This window comes from Heteronotia binoei, chromosome 2 (genome assembly GCF_032191835.1).
Source record: "Heteronotia binoei isolate CCM8104 ecotype False Entrance Well chromosome 2, APGP_CSIRO_Hbin_v1, whole genome shotgun sequence".
Classification (NCBI taxonomy): domain Eukaryota; kingdom Metazoa; phylum Chordata; class Lepidosauria; order Squamata; family Gekkonidae; genus Heteronotia; species Heteronotia binoei.
Genome location: NC_083224.1, coordinates 197,718,895 through 197,742,112, shown reverse-complemented (window position 1 = coordinate 197,742,112; position 23,218 = coordinate 197,718,895). Strand labels below are relative to the sequence as shown.

General features: G+C 51.2%; 1 protein-coding gene across 1 annotated transcript in view; it reads left to right on the top strand.

Moving 5' to 3' along the window:
• Window positions 1-18,392, top strand: part of DDX49 (DEAD-box helicase 49) — a 34,185-nt gene extending 15,793 nt beyond the window's left edge. Inside the window, exons 6-13 of the mRNA XM_060232806.1 lie at window positions 2,435-2,575; window positions 7,214-7,289; window positions 10,980-11,056; window positions 12,194-12,291; window positions 12,571-12,645; window positions 15,730-15,818; window positions 16,522-16,593; window positions 17,652-18,392. Coding sequence (XP_060088789.1) covers window positions 2,435-2,575; window positions 7,214-7,289; window positions 10,980-11,056; window positions 12,194-12,291; window positions 12,571-12,645; window positions 15,730-15,818; window positions 16,522-16,593; window positions 17,652-17,831 — 808 coding nt within the window. The 3' untranslated portion in view covers window positions 17,832-18,392. The remainder of the gene's footprint in view (window positions 1-2,434; window positions 2,576-7,213; window positions 7,290-10,979; window positions 11,057-12,193; window positions 12,292-12,570; window positions 12,646-15,729; window positions 15,819-16,521; window positions 16,594-17,651) is intronic.
• The last annotated feature ends 4,826 nt before the right edge of the window (window positions 18,393-23,218 follow it).

Here is a 23,218-nt window from a genome sequence, read left to right as displayed (position 1 = left end):
GGATGCAAGGGCAGGCTGTATCAAGCTTACTTCTCTGAGGGTCCTCCGTGTCCTAGTAGGGATTGCCAGAAGTCACCGTGACTTTCAGGCACCAGGGCACACATAAATGTGCAAAAATACCACACAACCCCACCCCCCAGAAAGATAAAGAATCATAGAGTTGGAAGGGACCTCCAGGGTCATCTAGTCCAACCCCCTGCACAATGCAGGAAACTCACAAACACCTCCCCCTAAATTCACAGGATCTTCATTGCTGTTAGATGGCCATCTAGCCTCTGTTTAGAAACCTCCAAGGAAGGAGAGCCCACCACCTCCCGAGGAAGCCTATTCCACTGAGGAATCGCTCTAACAGTCAGGAAGTTCTTCCTTATGTTGAGCCGGAAACTCTTTTGGTTTAATTTCAACCCATTGGTTCTAGTCTTACCTTCTGGGGCCACAGAAAACAATTCCATACCCTAAGGCCTCTATACGACAGCCCTTCAAGTCCTTGAAGTTGGTGATCCTATCACCTCTCAGCTGCCTCCTCTCCAGGTTAAACATCCCCAGCTCCTTCAGCCTTTCCTCATAGGACTTGGTCTCCAGACCGTTCACCGTCTTCGTTGCCCTCCTCTGGACCCCTCCCAGCTTGTCTGTCCTTCTCAAAGAGCACTATGGTCTACTCCAAGAGTGATCCAAGTGGGTAGCCGTGTTGGTCTGAAGCAGTTTAACAAAGCAGGAGTCAAATTGCACCTTTAAGACCAACCCAGTTTTATTCAGAATGTCAGCTTTCGTGTGCTCTCTAAGCGCACTTCATCAGACGAGGGGGATCAGGCATTGTGGGCTGTAATACAAGTAGTTTGTTGATTAAGTATGCAGACTGATCACATGGTAAACCAGTGTGGCTTGGCCATTTGGTCTGGGTAGCCATAAACGGTAATAAAGTCCTCTGCCAATTGGTGTTTCTGTAAATCTAGGTGAATCGCAAAGGGACATGTATTTCCTAGTTGTAGATTGAGGAATGAAGGAAGACGATGGGAGGGAGGGAGGAAAAAATAGGAGAGAGAGGTGGAAAGAAAGCACCTTTAACTTTAAATGCATTCTCCAAGCCTGTGGTTGGCTTGGCCTGGAGAAATGATTTAAAGAAAGAAATGCCTTCTCCAAGTTGACTGATGGGGCAGTAAGGGCTTCAAGAGTCACGCAATATGTGTGAAAGAGCCACAGTTTGGCCACCCCTGGCCTACTCAGACTGGCAGCAGCTCTCCAGGGTCTCAGACTGAGCTCTTTCGAATCACCTACCGCCTGATCCCTTTAGCTGGAGGCACTGAGGATTGAATCTGGCAGCTTCTGCTTGCCGAGCAGACGCTCTGTCACTGAGCCACAATTCCTCCCAATCCAGGACCTTGGGTGTACCAGGCAGGTGAACAGCAGATTTCCTTCCCCCTCACCAAACCGAATACATTGCAGAACGAGATAGATACCCTACGTTTGTCTGGCAGCTTTCCAGCCAACTCCCAGTTTCCTAATATGTAGGGGGCCAGAAGCTGTCAAATTTGGTTTAATTTAATTTTTAGATTTATATCCCGCCCTGTCCCGCAAGCAAGAACCCCGTGGCGCAGAGCGGTAAAGCTGCAGTACTGCAGTCCTAAGCTCTGCTCCCGACCTGAGTTTGATCCTGGAGGAAGCTGGGTTCAGGTAGCCGGCTCGAGGTTGACTCAGCCTTCCATCCTTCTGAGGTTGGTAAAATGAGGACCCAGCTTGCTGGGGGGAAGGGGAAGCGTAGAGGTCTGGGGAAGGCAATGGCAAACCACCCCGTAAAAAGTCTGCCGTGAAAACGTGAAAGTAACATCACCCCAGAGTCGGAAACGACTGGTGCTTGCACAGGGGACTACCGTTGCCTTCCTTCCTTCCTTTTTTAATCCCGCAAGCGGGCTCAGGGCAGCTTACAACAATAAAACAACAGAGCTAAAATAATATTATAAAAACAGACAGCAGCACAGCAAACAATCTTACAGACCTAGGCGGTAAACAGCATGCGGCTGATGGTTAACAGCATAACGTAACGCCATCATGGTGAAATGCTGGGGGAGGTGATGACTTTGAAGGACGCCCGCTGGATCAATTGAAAGCCTGGCGGAAGAGCTCCATCTTACAGGCCCTGCAAAACCTTGATAAGACCCGCAGGGCCCGGATCTCCAGCGGGAGCTCATTCCACCAGGTAGGGGCCCACACCGAAAAGGCCCTGCCCCTCGTTGAAGCCAGACGGGCGTCCTTAGGACCAGGGACTATGAGGAGATGTTGAGCAGCAGACCTCACAGCCCGGGGGGGGGGGCGGTTTCATATGGGGGGAGGCGATCCCGAAGATGTGCAGAAACGTGATCCTTCTTGCGCTGCTGAGCTCAGCCTGACCAGGGTGGCAGCCCAAATGTTCATCCGGGTCTCCCTCTCTCCCGGCTAGAGTGCGGACGGTGGAAGAACTCGACCAACGCTATCTGCTGGTGCCGGAGAAGGTCAAGGACGCCTACCTCGTCCACCTGGTCCAGACGTTCCAGGACGAGCACGAAGACTGGTCCATCATCATCTTCACCAACACCTGCAAGTGAGCGTCGGTGTCGCGATTCATCCGCCCTGGTGCCACCCCCAGCTTTTCCCCACTGAAGGAGAGAGGCGCGGAGGCGGAGCTTTGTTGCTTAGTAGCCCGGGGGGGCGGGGAACTGTTGGGTGCCACTCTTAGGCCTCGCTCAGAGCCGCTCTCTGTTAATGGTGTAAGTGTTGAAAATGCTTTTGCTCGGCTTCTTTGGTGCGTGACTTTCTTTCGCTGTGTTGGGGAAGAGGACATGTGCCAGGATTAAATGGGTCCGTTTATTATTATTACAGTCATTGACCAGAACATTTTAACCATCTAAAACAACCTAAAAAGTCCCGCAAAGAATCTGCATGTTAAAATTTGATGACTTGAGGATTATAACAGTACAAAGGAATTTAAAAGGTTATTATTTAACCCAGGGATGGGGAATCTCCATCCCGAGGGCCGTATATGGCCCTTGGGGTCACTTGGTGTGGCCCTCGGGGATTTCTGGGCCGAACTGAGCCATGCGGCAGCCTCTCTGGGGCCTGGCTGGTCAGTGAGGATCGTGGGGCCCAGCTGTGCTGTGCAGCAGCCTCCCCAGGGCCAGGCAGGGATCGCAGGGCCCAGATGTGCTGTGCGGCAGCCTCCCTGGGGCCTGGCTGGCCAGCAAGGATCGTGGGGCCCAGCCGCGCTGTGCAGCAGCCTCCTCAGGGCCAGGCAGGGATCGCAGGGCCCAGATGTGCTGTGCGGCAGCCTCCCTGGGGCCTGGCTGGCCGGCCAGAATTGCTGCAGGGCCTGGAAAAGTTACTGCCACAGTTCAGTTTGCACTTGATTATCCCAGGGGGTGTGGCCTAATATGCTAATGAGTGTGTGACCTAATATGCTAGTATTAGGGGATGCGGTCTAATATGCTACTGAGTTCCTGCTGGGCTTTTTCTATTAAAAAGCGCTGAACCTAGGCATTTGCCTAGGGTGGTGGGTCGTGTGTGTGTGTGTCAGATTAGGCTCTCCTCGCATGACTTCAAATAGAAAAACAATTATTTGCATTAATTTTGCTGGCCTGAATCATTTTCCCTTGGCGGAGCACTGTTTTTTAAGTAGATAATTTTTTATGGCCCGTAAATGATGTTATAAATATCCAGACGGCCCTCGGCAGAAAAAAGGTTCCGCAGCCCTGATTTAACCCTTTGAACCATTTTTGAAAGCCACTGATTTACAGTTTGGCCTATTTGTCTCACTTTTTGCGTTCTTTATGAACCTGGGAACAGAACCTAGCCACCTGCCTTGTTGTTTGGTGGTTCCTATCTGTCAGAAGACAACCGAATATGAGTTTATTTGATCTGCCAGGGAACCTTTTCAACAACGGACTGATAATTTCCTTTTGGCTCACCGTATGAAAAGAACAATTTGAAAAATATATGCTCCAGAGAATCTATTTCAGGGAACAGGAGCAGGAGTCCCTTTATACCTCCCCTCTACTACCCCAGGATTAAATGGGTCTTATTTCAGATGGCAGCTTTGCTGGTCATCAGAAGAACTAGCCTTGAGTCATAAGAACAGAAGAGAAGCCACGATGGATCAGGCCAGTGGCCCTTCCAGTTCTTATATACGGCAGAGGTCCATCAGTGGCCCTTAGCCATAAGATCTATATCAGGGGTGGCCAAACCTGCTTAAGGTAAGAGCCACGTAGAATACACATCAGATGTTTGAGAGCCGCAAGACAAGAAGGGAGGGAAGGAGGGAAGAAAGCAAATCGATGGGGGAAGGATGAGGGAGGGAGAGGTGGAAAGAAAGCAGCTTTAACTTTAAGCATTCTGCAAGCCACCAACTGGCTTGGCTTGGAGAAGTGATTTAAAGAGACAAATGCCTTTTCCAAGTCGACCAACAGGATCGTGGGGGCTTCGAGAGCCACATAGTATGTGTGAAAGAACTGCATGCATCACCCGAGCCACCATTTGGCCACCCCTGGTCTAGATGGAACACTCTGTCTGGGGCAGGGGTGGGGAACCTCCGTCCTGAGGGCTGTATGCGGCCCTCGAGGTCACTTGGTGTGGACCTCAGGGATTGCTGGGCCAAGCCGAGCCATGTGGCAGCCTCCCTGGGGCCTGGCTGGCCAGCGAGGATCGTGGGGCCCAACAGCGCTGTGCAGCGGCCTCCCCAGGGCCAGGCAGGGATCACAGGGCCCAGATGTGCTGTGCGGCAGCCTCCCTGGGGCCTGGCTGGCCGGCCAGAATCGCTGCAGGGCCTGGAAAAGTTACTGTCCCAGTTCAGTTTGCACCTGATTATGCCAGAGGGTGTGGCTAATATTCTAATGAGTACCTGCTGGGCTTTTTCTGCAGATTGATACCCCGCCATTCTCCCTGAATCAGAGTCTCAGAGTGGCCTGCAATCTCCTTTCCCTTCCTCCCCCACAACAGACACCCTGTGAGGTTGGTAGGGCTGGAGAGGCCTCTCCCAGAAGCTGCCCTTTTAAGGACCGAGTCTCAGAGTGGCCTACAATCTCCTTTCCCTTCCTCCCCCACAACAGACACCCTGTGAGGCGGGTGGAGCTGAGAGAGCTCTCCCAGAAGCTGCCCTTTCAAGGACAGAGTCTCAGAGAGGCCTACAATCTCCTTTCCCTTCCTCCGCCACAACAAACACCCTGTGAGGTAGATGGGGCTGAGAGAGCTCTCCCAGAAGCTGCCCTTTCAAGGACACAGTCTCAGAGTGGCCTACAATCTCCTTTCCCTTTCTCCCCCACAACAGACACCCTGTGAGGCGGGTGGGGCTGAGAGAGCTCTCCCAGAAGCTGCCCTTTCAAGGACAGAGTCTCAGAGCGGCCTACAATCTCCTTTCCCTTCCTCCCCACAACAGACACCCTGTGAGGTGGGTGGAGCTGAGAGAGCTCTCCCAGAAGCTGCCCTTTCACGGACAGGGTTTCAGAGCGGCCTACAATCTCCTTTCCCTTCCTCCCCCAGAACAGACACCCTGTGAGGCAGGTGGAGCTGAGAGGACTCTCCCAGAAGCTGCCCTTTCAAGGACAGAGGCTCGGAGTGGCCTACAATCTCCTTTCCCTTCCTCCCCCACAACAGACACCCTGTGAGGCGGGTGGGCCTGAGAGGTCTCTCCCAGAAGCTGCCCTTTCAAGGACAGAGTCTCAGAGCGGCCTACAATCTCCTTTCCCTTCCTCCCCACAACAGACACCCTGTGAGGTGGGTGGAGCTGAGAGAGCTCTCCCAGAAGCTGCCCTTTCACGGACAGGGTTTCAGAGCGGCCTACAATCTCCTTTCCCTTCCTCCCCCAGAACAGACACCCTGTGAGGCGGGTGGAGCTGAGAGGACTCTCCCAGAAGCTGCCCTTTCAAGGACAGAGGCTCGGAGTGGCCTACAATCTCCTTTCCCTTCCTCCCCCACAACAGACACCCTGTGAGGCGGTTGGGGCTGAGAGGTCTCTCCCAGAAGCTGCCCTTTCAAGGACAGAGTCTCAGAGCGGCCTACAATCTCCTTTCCCTTCCTCCCCACAACAGACACCCTGTGAGGTGGGTGGAGCTGAGAGAGCTCTCCCAGAAGCTGCCCTTTCACGGACAGGGTTTCAGAGCGGCCTACAATCTCCTTTCCCTTCCTCCCCCAGAACAGACACCCTGTGAGGCGGGTGGAGCTGAGAGGACTCTCCCAGAAGCTGCCCTTTCAAGGACAGAGGCTCGGAGTGGCCTACAATCTCCTTTCCCTTCCTCCCCCACAACAGACACCTTGTGAGGCGGGTGGAGCTAAGAGAGCTCTCCCAGAAGCTGCCCCTTCAAGGACAGTCTCAGAGCTGTCTACAGTCTCCTTTCCCTTCCCCCCCCCCACAACAGACACCCTGTGAGGTGGGTGGGGCTGAGAGAGCTCTCCCAGAAGCTGCCCTTTCAAGGACAGAGGCTCGGAGTGGCCTACAATCTCCTTTCCCTTCCTCCGCCACAACAGACACCTTGTGAGGTGGGTGGGGCTAAGAGAGCTCTCCCAGAAGCTGCCCTTTCAAGGATAGGGTCTCAGAGTGGCCTACAATCTCCTTTCCCTTCCTCTCCCACAACAGACACCCTGTGAGGCGGGTGGTGCTGAAAGAGCTCTCCCAGAAGCTGCCCTTTCATGGACAGGGTCTCAGAGCGGCCTACAATCTCCTTTCCCTTCCTCCCCCACAACAGACACCCTGTGAGGAAGGTGGGGCTGAGAGCTCTCCCAGAAGCTGCCCTTTCAAGGACAGAGTCTCAGAGCGGCCTACAATCTCCTTTCCCTTCCTCCCCCACAACAGACAACCTGTGAGGCAGGTGGGGCTGAGAGGGCTCTCCCAGAAGCTTCCCTTTGAAGGACAGAGTCTCAGAGCAGCCTACAATCTCCTTTCCCTTCCTCCCCGACAACAGACACCCTGTGAGGTGGGTGGGGCTGAGAGGGCTCTCCCAGAAGCTGCCCTTTCAAGGACAACCTCTGCAAGAGCTTTGGCTGACCCACGGCCATTCCAGCAGGTGCAAGCGGAGGAGTGGGGAATCCAACCCGGTTCTCCGAGATTAGAGTCCGCACACTTCACCACTACACCAAACTGGCTGTCTTAGCCTTAATGTCTGGATGGAACACTCTGTCTGGGGCTACGATGCTCAGGTCTGTGTAAGCCACTCCCCCCATAGAGTAACGCAGACGTTTTCTTTGGCTCTGGAAGGAACTGCCAGGTCCTGAACATGATGCTGAAGAGGTTCAACTTCCCCTCGGTGGCTCTGCACTCAATGATGAAGCAGGTAAGCAAACCGGGTCTGGAAGTGGATGGGGGGAATCTTTTGTCCCCTCTTCCAGCATGCAAGAGGAAGCGACGTTTCCCTGTCGTCCCTTTTATGCCATGGGGGCCCGTTCATATCTTGGTCCGGCACCGTGGCTGCACCCAAGAACGCAGACTTTGCGGGTTCCTCCTAGCAGGGCTGTTGTTTGTTTATTTATTTATTTTGTACATTTATAGCCCGTCCTTTCATGTGAAGGACTCAGGGCGAATTCCAACACGTTAAAAAAAGAGCCCCGTGGCACAGAGCGGTAATGCTGCAGTACTGCAGTCCGAGCTTTCTCCTCACAACCTGAGTTTGATCCCCGGCGGAAGCTGGGTTCAGGTAGCTGGCTCCAGGTTGACTCTGCCTTCCATCCTTCCGAGGTCGGTCAAATGAGTCTCCAGCTTGCTGGGGGGAAAGTGTAGATGACTGGGGAAGGCATGGGCAAACCACCCCGTAAAAAGTCTGCCATGAAAAAGTCGTGAAAGCAACATCACCCCAGAGTCGGAAACGACCGGTGCTCGCACAGGGGGACGACCTTTACCTTTTTAAAACATTAAAACCAACAATAAAACATCAAAATGGTTAAAACAATTAAACCAATACATTAAGTCAGTCATTTAAGACAGTGTGGATGGTATAACCACTTGAGGCGTAATTATCGTGGGCAGCCTAAGTTGCCTCAAGATGTCAACGATCTTGGCCCCAAATGAAGCGACAGTCATTGCTGGGAGGCCAGTGGGATGATGCAGTAGGGCGAGGACGTCCGCTTGCCTCAGCCATAGACTTAGCAGAACAGCTCCGTTTTACAGGCCCTCCAGAATGGTAACGAATTTTGAGCAGGATGGTGTGAACATAAGAGAAGCCATGTTGGATCAGGCCAATGGCCCATCCAGTCCAGCACTCTGTGTCACATAAGAACATAAGAGAAGCCATGTTGGATCAGGCCAATGGCCCATCTAGTCCAACACTCTGTGTCACATAAGAACATAAGAGAAGCCATGTTGGATCAGGCCAGTGGCCCATCCAATCTAACACTCTGTGTCAACCCTCCCCCCCCCCCCCAAGTGCCATCAAGAGATTCACAAGTGGAGCTAGAAGCCCTTCCACTTTGCAACCCCCCCACCCCTCCAAGCACCAAGAATACAAAGCATCGCTGCCCCAGACAGAGAGTTCCAACAATACGCTGTGGCTAATAGCCACTGATGGACCTCTGCTCCATATTTTTATCTAACCCCCTCTTGAAGCTGGCTATGCTTGTAGCTGCCACCACCTCCTGTGGCAGTGAATTCCACATGTTAATCACCCTTTGGGTGAAGAAGGACTTCCTTTTATCCATTCTAATTCGACTGCCCAGCAATTTCATCGAATGCCCACGAGTTCTTGTATTGTGAGAAAGGGAGAAAAGGATTTCTCTCTCTACCCTCTCCGTCCCAGGCATCATCTTGTAAACCTCTATCATGTCACCCCGCAGTCGACGTATCTCCAAGCTAAAGAGCCCCAAGCGTTTCAACCGTTCTTCATAGGGAAAGTGTTCCAGCCCTTTAATCATTCTAGTTGCCCTTTTCTGGACTTTTCCCAATGCTATAATATCCTTTTTGAGGTGCGGTGACCAGAATTGTACACAGTATTCCAAACGAGACCGCACCATCCATTTATACAGTGAAACAACATTGACATCAGGAGGTCTGGCCTAATATGCAAATGAGTCCCTGCTGGGCTTTTTCTCCAAACCCCCCCCCCCCTGTCTCCTAGCCCTGTGGGTTGTGTGAACTGATTCCCTCCCTAGCTGCTTCAGGCTTTTAGGGGCGTGAGCAGTTCTGTACTGCCCTTCAGATTAGTGGGGAAAAGGTGACCTTGGAGCTTTTTCTGCAGCAGGAGCTCCTTTGCATATTAGGCCATGCCCACCTGATGGAGCCAATCCCGCAAGAGCTTCCAGGGCTCTAAGTACAGGGCCTACCGTAAGCTCCAGGAGGATTGGCTACATCAGGGGTGTGTGTCCTAATATGCAAAGGAGCTCCTGCTACAAAAAAAGCCGTGATATTAGGCCACACGCCCCTGATGTAGCCAGTCTTCCAAGACCTTACAGGGCTCTTAGTACCAGGCCAATGTAAGCTCCAGGAGGACAGGCTACATCAAGGGGGTGTGGCCTAACATGCAAAGGAGTTCCTGCTACAAAAAAAAGCCTTGCCTTAGCCCATGGTCTGAAGTTGGAAAACACGGCTGTTTCTTCCAAGCAGGCTGTATAATAATAAGGCTGTTAAGGTCGTTTCTGACTGTTGTTACTTCTCATGTAATCAAGTGACCTACATTTATGAAATCTGCACCTGTAGATGGCACCAGAGAAGCTTGCTGTGGATAGAAGGGCGGGGATCTCTGGCTGGGGATAAAGCCCCCCGGGGGTGGTTGGTGGGCCTCTGAGCAGGGTCGATGAAATTGCTCAGCAGTCGGGTTAGAATGGATAAAAGGAAGTCCTGCTTTCGCCAACGGGTGATTCGCACGTGGAATTCACTGCCACAGGAGGTGGCGGCAGCTGCAAGCATAGACAGCTTCAAGAGGGGTTTGGATAAACATCTGGAGCAAGAAGATTGGATTTCTATCCCGCCCTCCACTCTGAAGAGTCTCAGAGCGGCTCACAATCTCCTTTCCCTTCCTCCTCTGCAACAGACACCCTGTGAGGTAGGTGGGGCTGAGAGGGCTCTCACAGCAGCTGCCCTTTCAAGGACAACTCCTGCCAGAGCTATGGCTGATCCAAGGCCATTCCAGCAGGTGCGAGTGGGGAATCAAACCCGTTTCTCCCAGATAAGAGTCCGCACACTTAACCACTACACCAAACTGGCTCTCAGAGGTCCGTCAGTGGATATGAGCCACAGCGTATTGATGGAACTCTCTGTCTGGGGCAGGGATGCTTTGTATTCTTGGCGCTTGAGGGGGGTACAGTGGGAGGGCTTCTAGTGTCCTGGCCCCACTGATGGACCTCCTGATGGCACCTGGGGTTTTTTGGCCACTGTGACACAGAGAATTGGGCCATTGGCCTGATCCAACATGGCTTCTCTTATGTTCTTATGTCTGGGGGAAGTGATGCTCTGTATTCTTGGTGCTTGGGGAGGGCAACAATGGGAGGGCTTCTAGTGTCCTGGCCCCACTGATGGACCTCCTGATGGCACCTGGGTTTTTTGGCTATTGTGTGACAGTGTTGGACAGGATGGACCATTGGCCTGATCCAACACGGCTTCTCTTCTGTCTGGGGCAGTGATGCTCTGTATTCTTGGTGCTTGGGGTGGGCGCAACAATGGGAGGGCTTCTAGTGTCCTGGCCCCACTGGTGGACCTCCTGATGGCACCTGGGTTTTCTGGCCAATGCGTGACACAGAATGTTGGACTGGAGGGGCCATTGGCCTGATCCAACAGGGCTTCTCTTATGTTCTTATGTGACAGAGTGTTGGACTGGATGGGCCATTGGCCTGATCCAACATGGCTTCTCTTATGTTCTTATCTGGGTCTTTGCGGTGCTTCTTTAGCCACTATTCATGCTGGCAGGAGGTCCACCAGCAGGGCCAGAACTTTTCCCACTCTTGCCCTCCAAGCACCGAGTTAAACCTGCCATGAGAAAAGTTGTCTTGTGCCTAATGGCACACTCACAATCTCTTTCCCTCGGCCTGTCTTTTGGCAGAAACAACGCTTCGCGGCTCTGGCCAAGTTCAAATCCAGCGTCTACAAGATCCTCATAGCGACCGATGTGGCTGCCAGGTAGGAAAATGCTGCCTCAGGGTTAGAAACCAGGCCCTGGGACTTGGCTTCCCATGATCTCTTCTTCCGGAATGGTGGAACTTATGTAAAGGAAGGTTGTGGGGATTCTGGTCTTTTCCCAAATCTGATTTGCCTTCGGAGCAGGGGAATAATGTTAACAGCCTTCCTTTCTCCCTCCCTCCCTTCATTTGCTCATTCATTCCTTTGTTCACTTCATTTGCTCATTCATTCCTTTGTTCATTCATTCGTTCGTCATTCATTCCTCCCTCCCTCCCTTCTTTCCTTCCTTCCTCCCTTCCTTCGGTCATTCATTCATTCATTTGTCTTCCTTCCTTCCTTTGTTCATTTGTTCATCATTCATTCCTCCCTCCCTCCCTTCCTTCCGTCATTCATTCATTCGTTCGTTGTTCATTCCTTCCTCCCTCCCTTCCTTCCTTCCTTCCTCCCTTCCTTTGGTCATTCATTCATTCTTTTGTCGTTCCTTCCTTCTCTCATTCATTCCTTTGTTCATTCATTCGTCATTCATTCCTTCCATCATTCCTTCCTTCCTCCCTCCCTTCCTTCCTTCCTCCCTTCCTTTGGTCATTCATTCATTCGTTGTTCCTTCCTTCGCTCATTCATTCCTTTGTTCATTCATTCGTCGTTCATTCCTCCCTTCCTTCCTTCGGTCATTCATTCATTTATTCATTTGTTGTTCCTTCCTTCGCTCATTCATTCCTTTGTTCATTCATTCGTCGTTCATTCCTTCCATCATTCCTTCCTCCCTCCCTCCCTCCCTTCCTTCCTTCGGTCATTCATTCATTCATTCTTTTGTCGTTCCTTCCTTCCTTCGCTCATTCATTCCTTTGTTCATTCGTTCGTCATTCCTTCCTTCCATCATTCCTTCCTCCCTCCTTTCCTTCCTCCCTCCTTTCCTTCCTTCCTCCCTTCCTTCGTTGTTCCTTCCTTCGTTCATTCATTCCTTTGTTCATTCGTCGTTCATTCCTTCCATCATTCCTTCCTCCCTCCCTTCCTTCGGTCATTCATTCATTCTTTTGTCGTTCCTTCCTTCATTCATTCCTTTGTTCGTTCGTTCCTTCCTCCCTCCCTTCACTCCTCCCTTCCCCCCCCTTTCCTTCCTTCCTTCTCTGCTTTTAGAGGACTTGACATCCCCACGGTCCAAGTGGTCATCAACCAGAACACTCCAGGGCTCCCCAAAATCTACATCCATCGGGTAGGCCGGACTGCCCGTGCAGGTAAGAGATGAAGAGCGTAGAGTTGGGGGGTCGGGGAGCCCTACTGTTCTGTCGGGAGCAGCTGGACCGAAGTTGCTTTCATGGGGTGACTGCTCCGTCACAGCAGACTGGGCCAGCCCCGAGGGGGCTCTAAAAAGGACAGCTTCCTGCAGAGCATGTCCCTTTGGAATGGGATTCTGAAAGCGTGGTGCCACCACCAAGATGGCCCTTGGCGTTACGGGAGGGAGGGAGGCCCGGATTGCTCTCCTCCCCCTTCACTCCCCGTCCTCTCTTCTCCAGGTCGGCACGGCATTGCCATCACCCTGGTGACACAGTACGACATTCATCTGGTCCACGCGATCGAGGAACAGATCAGTGAGTGGGGGGGGGGGGGCTAGCAAGCAATCCGAAAGAGGCCGGTCCAGCCCCACCTGGTTCCTTGGGGGAAGGCCAAGAAGCCCAGGTGCTCTCGGCTGTTCTGTGCCTCGGCGCTCCAGTCGAGGAGCTCCCGCGAAGACCCGAGGCCAGCTGCGCCCCAAGCGCATCTGCTGCGCCAGTGCCGGGGTGCGGCGGAGAGCTGGCAGGCAGCTCTTTTTGCCGGCGGGCATGTGCAGAGTGCCGACTCGTGCCAGCCCAGCCACTGGAATCCCTGGTTTGAGACCCCAAGCACCACTTATTTGCGTCATCCCCTTTACCCTTGAGACCGAAACCTTGGAACGGGCTTTGTCCAGAGCGTCCCCTCTTACTGGAAGAATCTGGGATATTTTGTGCATATCCTTGGGAACTGGGGCCGGGTGGGGGGTGGGATTCCAGCGGTGCCTCTGAATGGGGCAGGAGCTTTCTCTGAAGACGTTTTCCGATTATATATATTTAACTGAAATTTTGAAAAGCGGAGGGATAAGGGAATAAAGGAGTGGGAAGGGAAAAGGGGTAAAAGTGAAATAGCGTCAATATTGTTTTCCTCTGCATCATTAGAATACAGCAGGGGTGGCCAGCAGTAGCTCTCCAGATGTTTTTTGCCTACAACTCCCTCAGCCCCAGCCATGTTTTTGCCTACAACTCCCATCAGCTCCAGCCATGCTTTTTGCCTACCCCCCCATCAGCTCCAGCCATGCTTTTTGCCTACCACTCCCATCAGCCCCAGCCATGCTTTTTGCCTACCACTCCCATCAGCCCCAGCCATGTTTTTTGCCTACCACTCCCATCAGCCCCAGCCATGTTTTTGGCCTACCACTCCCATCAGCCCCAGCCATGTTTTTTGCCTACCACTCCCATCAGCCCCAACCATGTTTTTGGCCTACCACTCCCATCAGCCCCAGCCATGTTTTTTGCCTACAACTCCCATCAGCCCCAGCCATGTTTTTTGCCTACCACTCCCATCAGCCCCAGCCATTGGCCATGCTGGCTGGGGCTGATGGGAGTTGTAGGCAAAAAACATCTGGAGAGTTACCGTTGGCCACTCCTGGAATACATAATAGTACTTTTAGTTTTAACAAGTTTATAGCCTATAGCAGTTTATAGTCAAGTTTATAGCAGTTTATAACAAGTTCCTCAACGTAAGAGCCACATAGGATAAATATTGGATATTTGAGAGCTGCTAGACACGGAGGGTGGGAGGTTGGAAAGAATGGTAGAAAGGAAGCAAATATATGGGGGAAGGGGGAGGTGAGAAAAAACCAACTTTAACTTTCAATGCATTCTCCAAGCTGCCAGCTGGAGTAACAATTTAAAGAGACAAATGCCTTCTCCAAGCTGGCCAATGGGGTTGTAGGGGCTTCAAGAGCCTCACAATTTGTGTGAAAGAACCACATGTGACTCCTGAGCCACAGTTTGGCCACCGTTGGCCTACAGGTTATACTAAATAGTTTGCTATTTATAGATTCAACCATATCAAAATGAGGAACGCATTAGAAAATGTATGCAAAACCAAGTTCATGCATTTAAGCCATTCATAAAAAGATTTCCAAAGATTTTCTCCCATCTTTTAATAGCCTGCCCCCCGAAGGCATTTTGGTGCACATAATCCCAGAGGCTCCATGCGGGGAAAAACTGGACCCTCGATACACCCCCCCCACCCTGATGGGGTTTTAGAAACAAAGCCGATCCCATCACAGATCCGTGCAAAATTACCAATAAGATTCAGATGCTGTTTCCATTTATTTTATAACCAATTTGTAAATATCGAATAACACATGAAAATGTAAAGTCACATAAGCAGCATGCCAAATTCATACAAGCATAAATCACACATTAGAAGAAGAAAAAGATGATGTTGGGTTTATATCCCGCCCTATGCTCTGAATCGCAGAGTTGGTCACAATCTCCTTTCCCTTCCTCCCCCACAACAGACACCCTGTGAGGCAGGTGGGGCTGAGAGGGCTTTCCCAGAAGCTGCCCTTTCAAGGACAGAGTCTCAGAGCAGCCTACAATCTCCTTTATCCTCCTCCCCCACAACAGACACCCTGTGAGGCGGGTGGGGCTGTGAGGGCTCTCCTAGAAGCTGCCCTTTCAAGGACAGTCTCAGAGCGGCCTAAATCTCCTTTCCCTTCCTCCCCCACAACAGACACCCTGTGAGGTGGGTGGGGCTGCTAGGGCTCTCCCAGAAGCTGCCATTTCAAGGACAGTCTCAGAGCGGCCTACAATCTCCTTTCCCTTCCTCTCCCACAACAGATACCCTGTGAGGCAGGTGGGGCTGAGAGAGCTCTCCCAGAAGCTGCCCTTTCAAGGACAGAGTCTCAGAGCGGCCTACAATCTCCTTTCCCTTCCTCCCCACAACAGACACCCTGTGAGGTGGGTGGGGCTGAGAGAGCTCTCCCATAAGCTGCCCTTTCAAGGACAACTCTGCGAAAGCTGTCACTATCCCAAGGCCATTCCAGCAGATGCTAGTGGAGGAGTGGTGAATCAAGCCTGGTTCTCCCAGATAAGAGTCTGTGCACTTAACCACTACACCAAACTGGCTCTCAGTTAGTTTTCAACAATTGCTGTAAGTTTCACAGTAATTTCAGACAAAGTGAAAGAGCAAAAATATTTCAAATGCTTTGAAGTTCACAATTTTTAAAGACCACAAATTTTTCAATGGTGGTGTACAGACGTCCCAGAGTACACTCAATGCGGATTGCCAGCATATTCTACACGTTTCAATCATCCAATTTCTGTCAAGGAGGGGTCATGGGCAGTCCACCCTGAAAATCCATACACAGTTCACAACAAAATATCCAGCACAAAGTCTCTTCAGCGGAGAATAATCTCTCACAAGGCTATCAGTGAGAAAAGCTTAAAGGACTGTGGTCTTTAAAGACAGGCTCAAAAAAGATTGGGGACCCCTGGACCAAAATGCACTGACGGTGACAGTCCACTGGTCTGACTTGAGATAAAGCAGCCCTCGGAATGCTCGGGGTGCAGAAGAGATTTGGCTCGAGGGGGTCAAAATGTTAAGGCTTTGTGTGTCTTGCGCTCCAGAAATGAAGCTCCAGGAGTTCTCCGTAGAAGAACGGTCCGTCCTGAACATCCTCACCCAAGTGAACGTGGTGCGGCGAGAGTGTGAGATTGTAAGTGAGGGGGGGGGGGGTTGGGTACACTGGAGTTTGAAGGGGAGGCCTAGCTGTGACCTTGGTTGACCTAACAAGGCTTTGTGCCTGGAACTCCCCACCCCACCCCCCACCCCCAAGTTCGGAGCTGTGTTTGTTGATCTTGCTCTTCATCCATGAGCAACAACAAAATGGGGTTGGGGGCAGAAGGGAGGAAAGTTTTCCAAATCCCAATCTCTCTCTCTGTTTCTCTGTCTCTCTCTGTCTCTGTTTCTCTCTCTGTCTCTCTCTTTCTGTGTCTGTCTCTGTGTCTCTGTCTCTCTCAATCTGTTTCTCTGTTTGTCTCTGTCTCTCTCTCTCTGTTTCTCTCTCTCTCTCTGTTTCTCTCTCTCTGTCTCTCTCAATCTGTTTCTCTGTCTGTCTGTCTCTCTCTCTCTGTTTCTCTCTCTCTGTCTCGGTGTCTCTCTCTCTGTGTGTCTCTGTCTCTCTCTCTGTCTGTTTCTCTCTCTCTCTGTTTCTCTCTCTCTGTTTCTCTCTCTCTGTTTCTCTCTCTGTCTCTCTCTCTCTGTGTCTCTGTCTCTCTCAATCTGTTTCTCTATTTGTCTCTGCCTGTCTCTCTCTCTCTCTCTCTCTCTGTTTCTCTCTCTCTGTCTCGGTGTCTCTCTCTCTCTGTGTCTCTGTCTGTTTCTGTCTCTCTCTCCCTCTGTCTCTCTCTCTCTCATAGAGATTAGAGGCCACCGATTTTGACGAGAAGAAGGAAATCAACAAGCGGAAGCAGATGATCCTAGAAGGAAAGGTAAGGCGGGGGAGAAGGGGATTGTCCGAGCACAGGAAAGGGGGTTGCGTGGGGCAGGAACGCTCCGTCCTGAAGGAGACCGGGAGCTGGATTCGAGAAACGGCCGCTGGCTTCTACCAAGCCATTTTTCAGCTCCCTTCTCTCGCCAAACTTGGCTGAAGGTGGATGTTAAATCGACATCTGGACTGCAAACCAGGGCCCCTGGCTGCCTGCCAGGGCCTCAAAAAATGAGTGCCAGTTGTGCTTTTGTTCCTCCTGCAGGGTCACGATGACCCTGGTCCCGGGGGCGTCGAACTCATTTGTTACGAGGGCCGGATCTGACATAAATGAGACCTTGTCGGGTGGGGCCCTGGGTGTCATAAAATGTAATGCCAGGTAGCGGAGATATAAACTTCATTAAGGACAAAGACAAACACCACTAAGGGTTTCTTAAGAGCTTAAAATAAAACATGATTAAAACATTAGCACTCGTTGATCTTAAAGGTGCTTTCTTTACATCTCTCCCATGGGATCCACTGAACTGGGCAAAGGAAGCTCTGGCTCTTTCCTTCCTTCCCCAGGGGACCAGGAGGGAGAGGAGCCTCAGCCAATAGACGGAAGAGAGGCTTGACTCAACAGCTCTGCTGTGCGATTGAGAGAGCCTGGCAAAGCAAGCTCTGCCTCCCCCCCTCCCTTCCTCCCCAAGGGAGGAGCCTCAGCCAATGGAGAAAATAGAGGCTTTGCTCTGTAGCTCCTGTGCAATTGAGCAAGCCTTGCAAAGCAAGCTGTTATGGAGAAGGAAGCAAGAGACAGGGAAAAGGAAGCAGAGGACAGCCAGTTGCTTGGGGGCCTGATAGGAGCCCTCCGGGGGCCTGATTCGGCTCCTGGGCCGCATTTTTGACAACTCTGCTCAGCATAGAGGAGAAATTGCTTGGGGGGGGTGTATTAGACTGGCCTGGGAGACGATGAAAGGAAGCCTTTTTTGCAAGAGGCGGAGCTAAATCCAAAGGCCAGGCGGGGGCGTCTTGCGTCAGGTTGACATTCCACCTTTGTCTCCCGCCCCCTTTCCGCTGGCGCAGGATCCGGACCTGGAGGAGCAGCGGAAGGCTGAACTAGCCAAGATCCGGAAGAAGAACGGCGAGTTCCGCAGCAGGGTCCAGCAGACTTTGAGGGAGAAGAAGCAGCTGCAGCTGCGGCGGAAGCTGCAGAAGAAAATGCGGCGGCGGCGGCAGAAACAACAGCCGGTAGCGACTGAGTAGCATCTTCCGGGCCTCCCATCCCGGTGTCCTAGGGTTAGGGGCAACAGATTGGACCGTGTGTCACCATTTTTTAATCGGATGCTTGGAAGAGGATGCTCCTACCCCTTTTCTCCAGCCAGAAAGGACAATCTTGTGGAAACCCTCTGCCATGGAGTCACAGCTGGAAGTCTTCCCGTGGAAGCGTTTGGGGCTTGGGAGTCTTCACGAGAACTGCTGGCCGGTGGGAATAGAGAGGGACCCTGGAATCGTCAGGAAAAGAGACTTGAAAACGGAACAGCGGCCGCCTGTCTTCAAACGCCAGACATCTCTTTCTTTGCTTGCCTAGCCCATCGGCTTGCTTGTCCCTGCTGCTATCTCGAGTTTGCGCCGGGAAACCAGTTTGTTTTAATTTGGCCTTTGACCATTTTGTGGCAAGGCCCGGTGCCCACAGGGTCAAAAAAGATTGGGGACCACTGGACTAAAAAACCACTGAAGGGGACGAGACCACCGGTCTGACTTGGGATGAGAAAGCAAAAAGAAAAGCATCTCACTGAGAATAAATAGAGTATGAATATAACGGTATCCTTGAAGGTGCGTGATATTCATTCACAAAACTGTATGAACCATAGGAAACATAAGCAATACAAGGCACTCTTTCTGAACCTATACATAGAAGCTGTAAAGCCACGGTGTCCAACCTTTTGGCTTCCTTGGGCCACATTGGAAGAAGAACATAAGAGAAGCCATGCTGGATCAGGCCAATGACCCATCCAGTCCAACACTCTGTGTCACACAGTGGCCAATATATGTGTGTGTGTGTACACACACACACACACATATATACATATACACATACTGTGGCTAATAGCCACTGATGGACCTCTGCTCCATATTTTTATCCAATCCCCTCTTAAAGCTGGCTATGCTTGTAGCCGCCGTCACCTCCTGTGGCAGTGAATTCCACATGTTAATCAGCCTTTAAGTGAAGAAGTACTTCCTTCTATCCGTTTTAACCTGACTGCTCAGCAATTTCATTGAATGCCCAGGAGTTCTTGTATTGTGAGAAAGGGAGATAAGTTCTTCTTTCTCTACTTTCTCCATCTTATCTTGTAAACCTCTCTCATGTCACCCTGCAGTCAACGTTTCTCCAAGCTAAAGAGCCCCAAGCGTTTTAACCTTTCTTCATAGGAAAAGTGTTCCAACCCTTTAATCATTCTATTTGCCCTTTTCTGCACTTTTTCCAATGCTATAATATTCATTTTCAGGTGCGGTGACCAGAATTGTACACAGTATTCCAAATGAGACCGCACCATTTTATGTGCGGCCCAAGACAAGAAGAATTGTCTTGGGCCGCACATAAAATACACAAACGCTTGTCTTCGAACACCAGATGTGTCTTTTTCTGCTTTCCTCCCCCATCGGCTTGCTTTTCCCTGCTGCTGTCTTGAGTTCACGCCAAGAACCAGTTTGTTTTAATTTGGCCTTCCGAAACGTTTTGTTGTTTTTGCACCGCTCGCTTCCATTCCAGCTTCATTTCTCAGTTCCTCAAATCAGCTTTCTCTGCCCCGTTCATACGGGAGGAGTTCAGAGCTCCCGGAATTGAGGTTAGGGGCCAAACTCCACACCTTAGCAGCTCCCGGAAAAGCAGCTCCCAACCGCGTTCCCTAGGAGAAAACTAGTTGTGTCCTCAGTAAGATCAGATCCGTGTAAAACAAAAGAAAACCCCCAGCTTCTCTGGGATAATTTCATCTGGGCCTGTACACAGTAGATGATAAATCCAGGCAGACAGTATTGAAAGTATTGTGGATCTAGATGACTAAATCTCCGAAGCTGACGATTTCCAGCAATTGCTCTGTACTTTGCAGGCAGCCGAAGCAGCAAAGTTGGGTACCCAGAGATTGACTGAGGTTTTTTTTTTTTTTAAAGGAGGGAAGGGAGGGGTGGGAAAGAAAGCAACTTTTAACTTTAAAGGCATTCTTCAAGTCGCTGGCTGGCTTGGTTTGGAGAAGCTGTTTAAAGAGAGAAATGGTTTCTCCAAGGCTGCTGATGGAGTGGTGGGGACTTTGAGAGAGACAAGCGGTTCCCGAGCTGCGGTTTGGCCACCTCTGATACATTTCGATATTTCTCTTGAAATTAAAAGCCGTGAACCAATAAAACAGGACCAATAATTCAATATCTGTAGGCCGAGCACCTTGAACCACATTAAAACCTGAGCCAAATACATTTTGGCCTCCATTGCTTTCCTCACCGGTCCCATTTTTGTCTACGTATGAACACTGTGACATAGAAGCATGTGTTAGTGGCAAGCAGTGTTCCCTCTAAGGTGAGTTAGTGTGAGCTAGCTTGCAAATTTTTAGCCTCCAGCTCACACATTTTTGACTTAGCTCAGGAAGGATGAGCCCGGAGCACCCTAATTTATGCAGAAGTGCCAGTTTGGTGTAGTAGTTAAGTGTGCGGACTCTTATCTGGGAGAACCGGGTTTGATTCCCCACTCCTCCACTTGCAGCTGCTGGAATGGCCTTGGGTCAGCCATAGCCCTGGCAGAGGTTGTCCTTGAAAGGGCAGCTGCTGTGAGAGCCCTCTCCAGCCCCACCCACCTCACAGGGTGTCTGTGGTGGGGGAGGAAGATAAAGGAGATTGTGAGCCGCTCTGAGACTCTTCGGAGTGCAGGGCGGGATATAAATCCAATATCTTCATCTACCTCACAGGGTGTCTGTTGTGGGGGAAGAAGGGAAAGGAGATTGTGAGCCGCTCTGAGACTCTTCGGAGTGGAGGGCGGGATAGAAATCCAATATCTTCTATCTTCTTCTTCTTCTTCTTCAGGAGCTCACGACTTTAATGCCAGTCGCTCACAAAGTAGATCATTTGCTCACAAGACTTTGCAGCTTAGAGGGAACGTTGGTGGCCAGGCAGGTGTATTGTAAGGCATTCCAGATATCCTGCGTGGCAAAATAGTTAGGTTATGGGGGGTTTCTTAAACTTTTACACCCTCACGTCTAAGAAATGCCGGCTCAATAGTTCTTTCTGACCATGGCTCTCAGAGTGTACATATACCTATCAACATGACAGTAACTATCAAAGATTTCAGGTTTTCACGGCTGGTAACATCATTAGGGTTTGTAGAATCTTTCGGGCTCAAGTGCCGTGGTCTACTGGAGCAAGTTTTTCTTCCAGTAGAAGAAAAACTTTCTCCAGTAGAACACGGCACTTGAGCCCGAAAGATTCTACAAACCCTAATGACAGTAACTGTCAAGCACGCTCATTTCTGGACCACATTTTACGATGTAGAGAGCTTGTCATCAGCGAGGGGAAAACCGCCGGGACTCGTGCAACCCCTAGAGACAGCAGCCCGACCCTGGTCGGTGGTGTCACTGGATTTTATCGTGGAACTCCTTCCTTCCCAGGGAAAAACCTACAATTCTTGTAGTAGTGGACACCTTTTCGAAACAAGCGCACTTTACCCCATGCTCCCAAATACCAACGGCTAAGGAACTCAGCCGACTGTTCTTTCAACACCCGCTGCTGTGTTTTCCAAAGGTCTGGGGCGAGGTGTCTTCCTTTGCTGCCGCTGTAGATCTGACACCGTGGTAAGGTTGCCAATCCCCAGCTAGGAGCAGGGGATCCCCCAGTTTGGAGGCCCTCCCCCCGCTACAGGGTCATCAGAAAGCGGGCGGGGGAAGGGAAATGTCTGCTGGGCACTCCATCATTCCCTATGGAGACCGATTCCCATAGAGTATAATCGAGAGTTGATCCACAGGTGTTGATCAACAGGCGGCACTGTTGTTTGAGGTAGAAGCACCAAATTTGCCACTTAGCATCCGGTGCCTCTCCCTAAAATACCCCCCAAGTTTCAGAAGGATCGGACCAGGGGGTCCAATTCTATGAGCCCCCAAAGAAGGTGCCCCTCTCTCTCATTATTTCCATTGGAGGGAAGGCATTTAAAAGGTGTGCGGTCCCCTTTAAATGTGATGGCCAGAACTCCCTTTGGAGTTCAATGGTGCTTGTCACTCCCTCGCTCCACCCCCAAAGTCCCCAGATAGTTCTTGAGTTGGACCTGGCAACTCTACTCTGGCTCTCCTCAAATGTGAAACCTGCCTCTTGTCTTTCCTAGTGGCTTTGTCTTCCTGACTCTTCAGCCCCCTCTATAGTAACTGAAAGGTTGGGGATTTTCAGGGTCATGCAGGAAACCTCCCTAGAACTAAAGCACACACCTGTGCCAAAGATGGGCGCCTCTTCCCCGCCCCCTCCCCCCCCCCCAAATATGCCAACGTTTGCCTCTCATCTTCCTCTTACCTGCCATGGCACAGGTGAAAGAGAAGGTGCACACACAAATCCACCCCTGCCAGCCCTGTTCTGGAGTCAGGCGGTTGGGGTTCCTTGAAACAGTTCTTTTGAAACTGTGTTCCCTTATGGGATTTCGGGAGGAGGCAGAGATAGGGTTGCCAATCTCCAGGTGGGGGCAGGGGATCCCCCGGTTTTCAGGCCCTCCCCCCCCCCACTTCAGGGTCATCAGAAAGCTGGGGGGAGGGGAGTGAAATATCTGCTGGGCACACCATTATTCCCTATGGCGATTGATTCCCATAGGAAATAATGGAGAATGGATTTGTGGGTATCTGGGGCTCTGGTGGGGAGGCTGTTTTTTGTGATAGAAGCACCAAATTTTCAACACAGCATCCAGTGCCTCTCCCCAAAATACCCTCCACGTATCAAAAAGGTTGGATCAAGGGGTCCAGTTCTATGAACCCTGAAAAGAAGTAACCCCTCTCTGGTATTTCCAATGGAAGGAAGGGATTGAAAAGGCGTGCGGTCCCTTTAAATGTGATGGCCAGAGCTCCCTTTGGAGTTCAATGATGCTTATCCCAAACTTGCACCTGGCTCCACCCCCAAAGTCCCCAGGTATTTCTTGAATCGGACTTGGCAACCCTAGGTAGAGACTGAAAAGGGGGTGGGGGGAGCACAGTCCCTGAAACAGCACTTCACCTGGGGTGGCAGGCTTCGATCTCGCGGCTGCTTTCTTTCTCCCTACGTCAGGGGTGGCCAACGGTAGCTCTCCAGATGTTTTTTGCCTACAACTCCCATGGGGCCATGCTGGCTGGGGCCTATGGGAGTTGTAGGCAAAAAACATCTGGAGCGCTACCGTTGGCCACCCCAGCCCTCCTCCCTGCAAGTCACTGTCTCCTTAAAAACAGCAACGTGGAGGGGGTTTTTTTAATGTAATTTTTTGGCCTTTGAAGAAGAAGAAGAAGATATTGGATTTATATCCCGCCCTCCACTCTGAAGAGTCTCAGAGCGGCTCACAATCTCCTTTCCCTTCCTCCCCCACAACAGACACCCTGTGAGGTAGATGAAGATATTGGATTTATATCCCGCCCTCCACTCCGAAGAGTCTCAGAGCGGCTCACAATCTC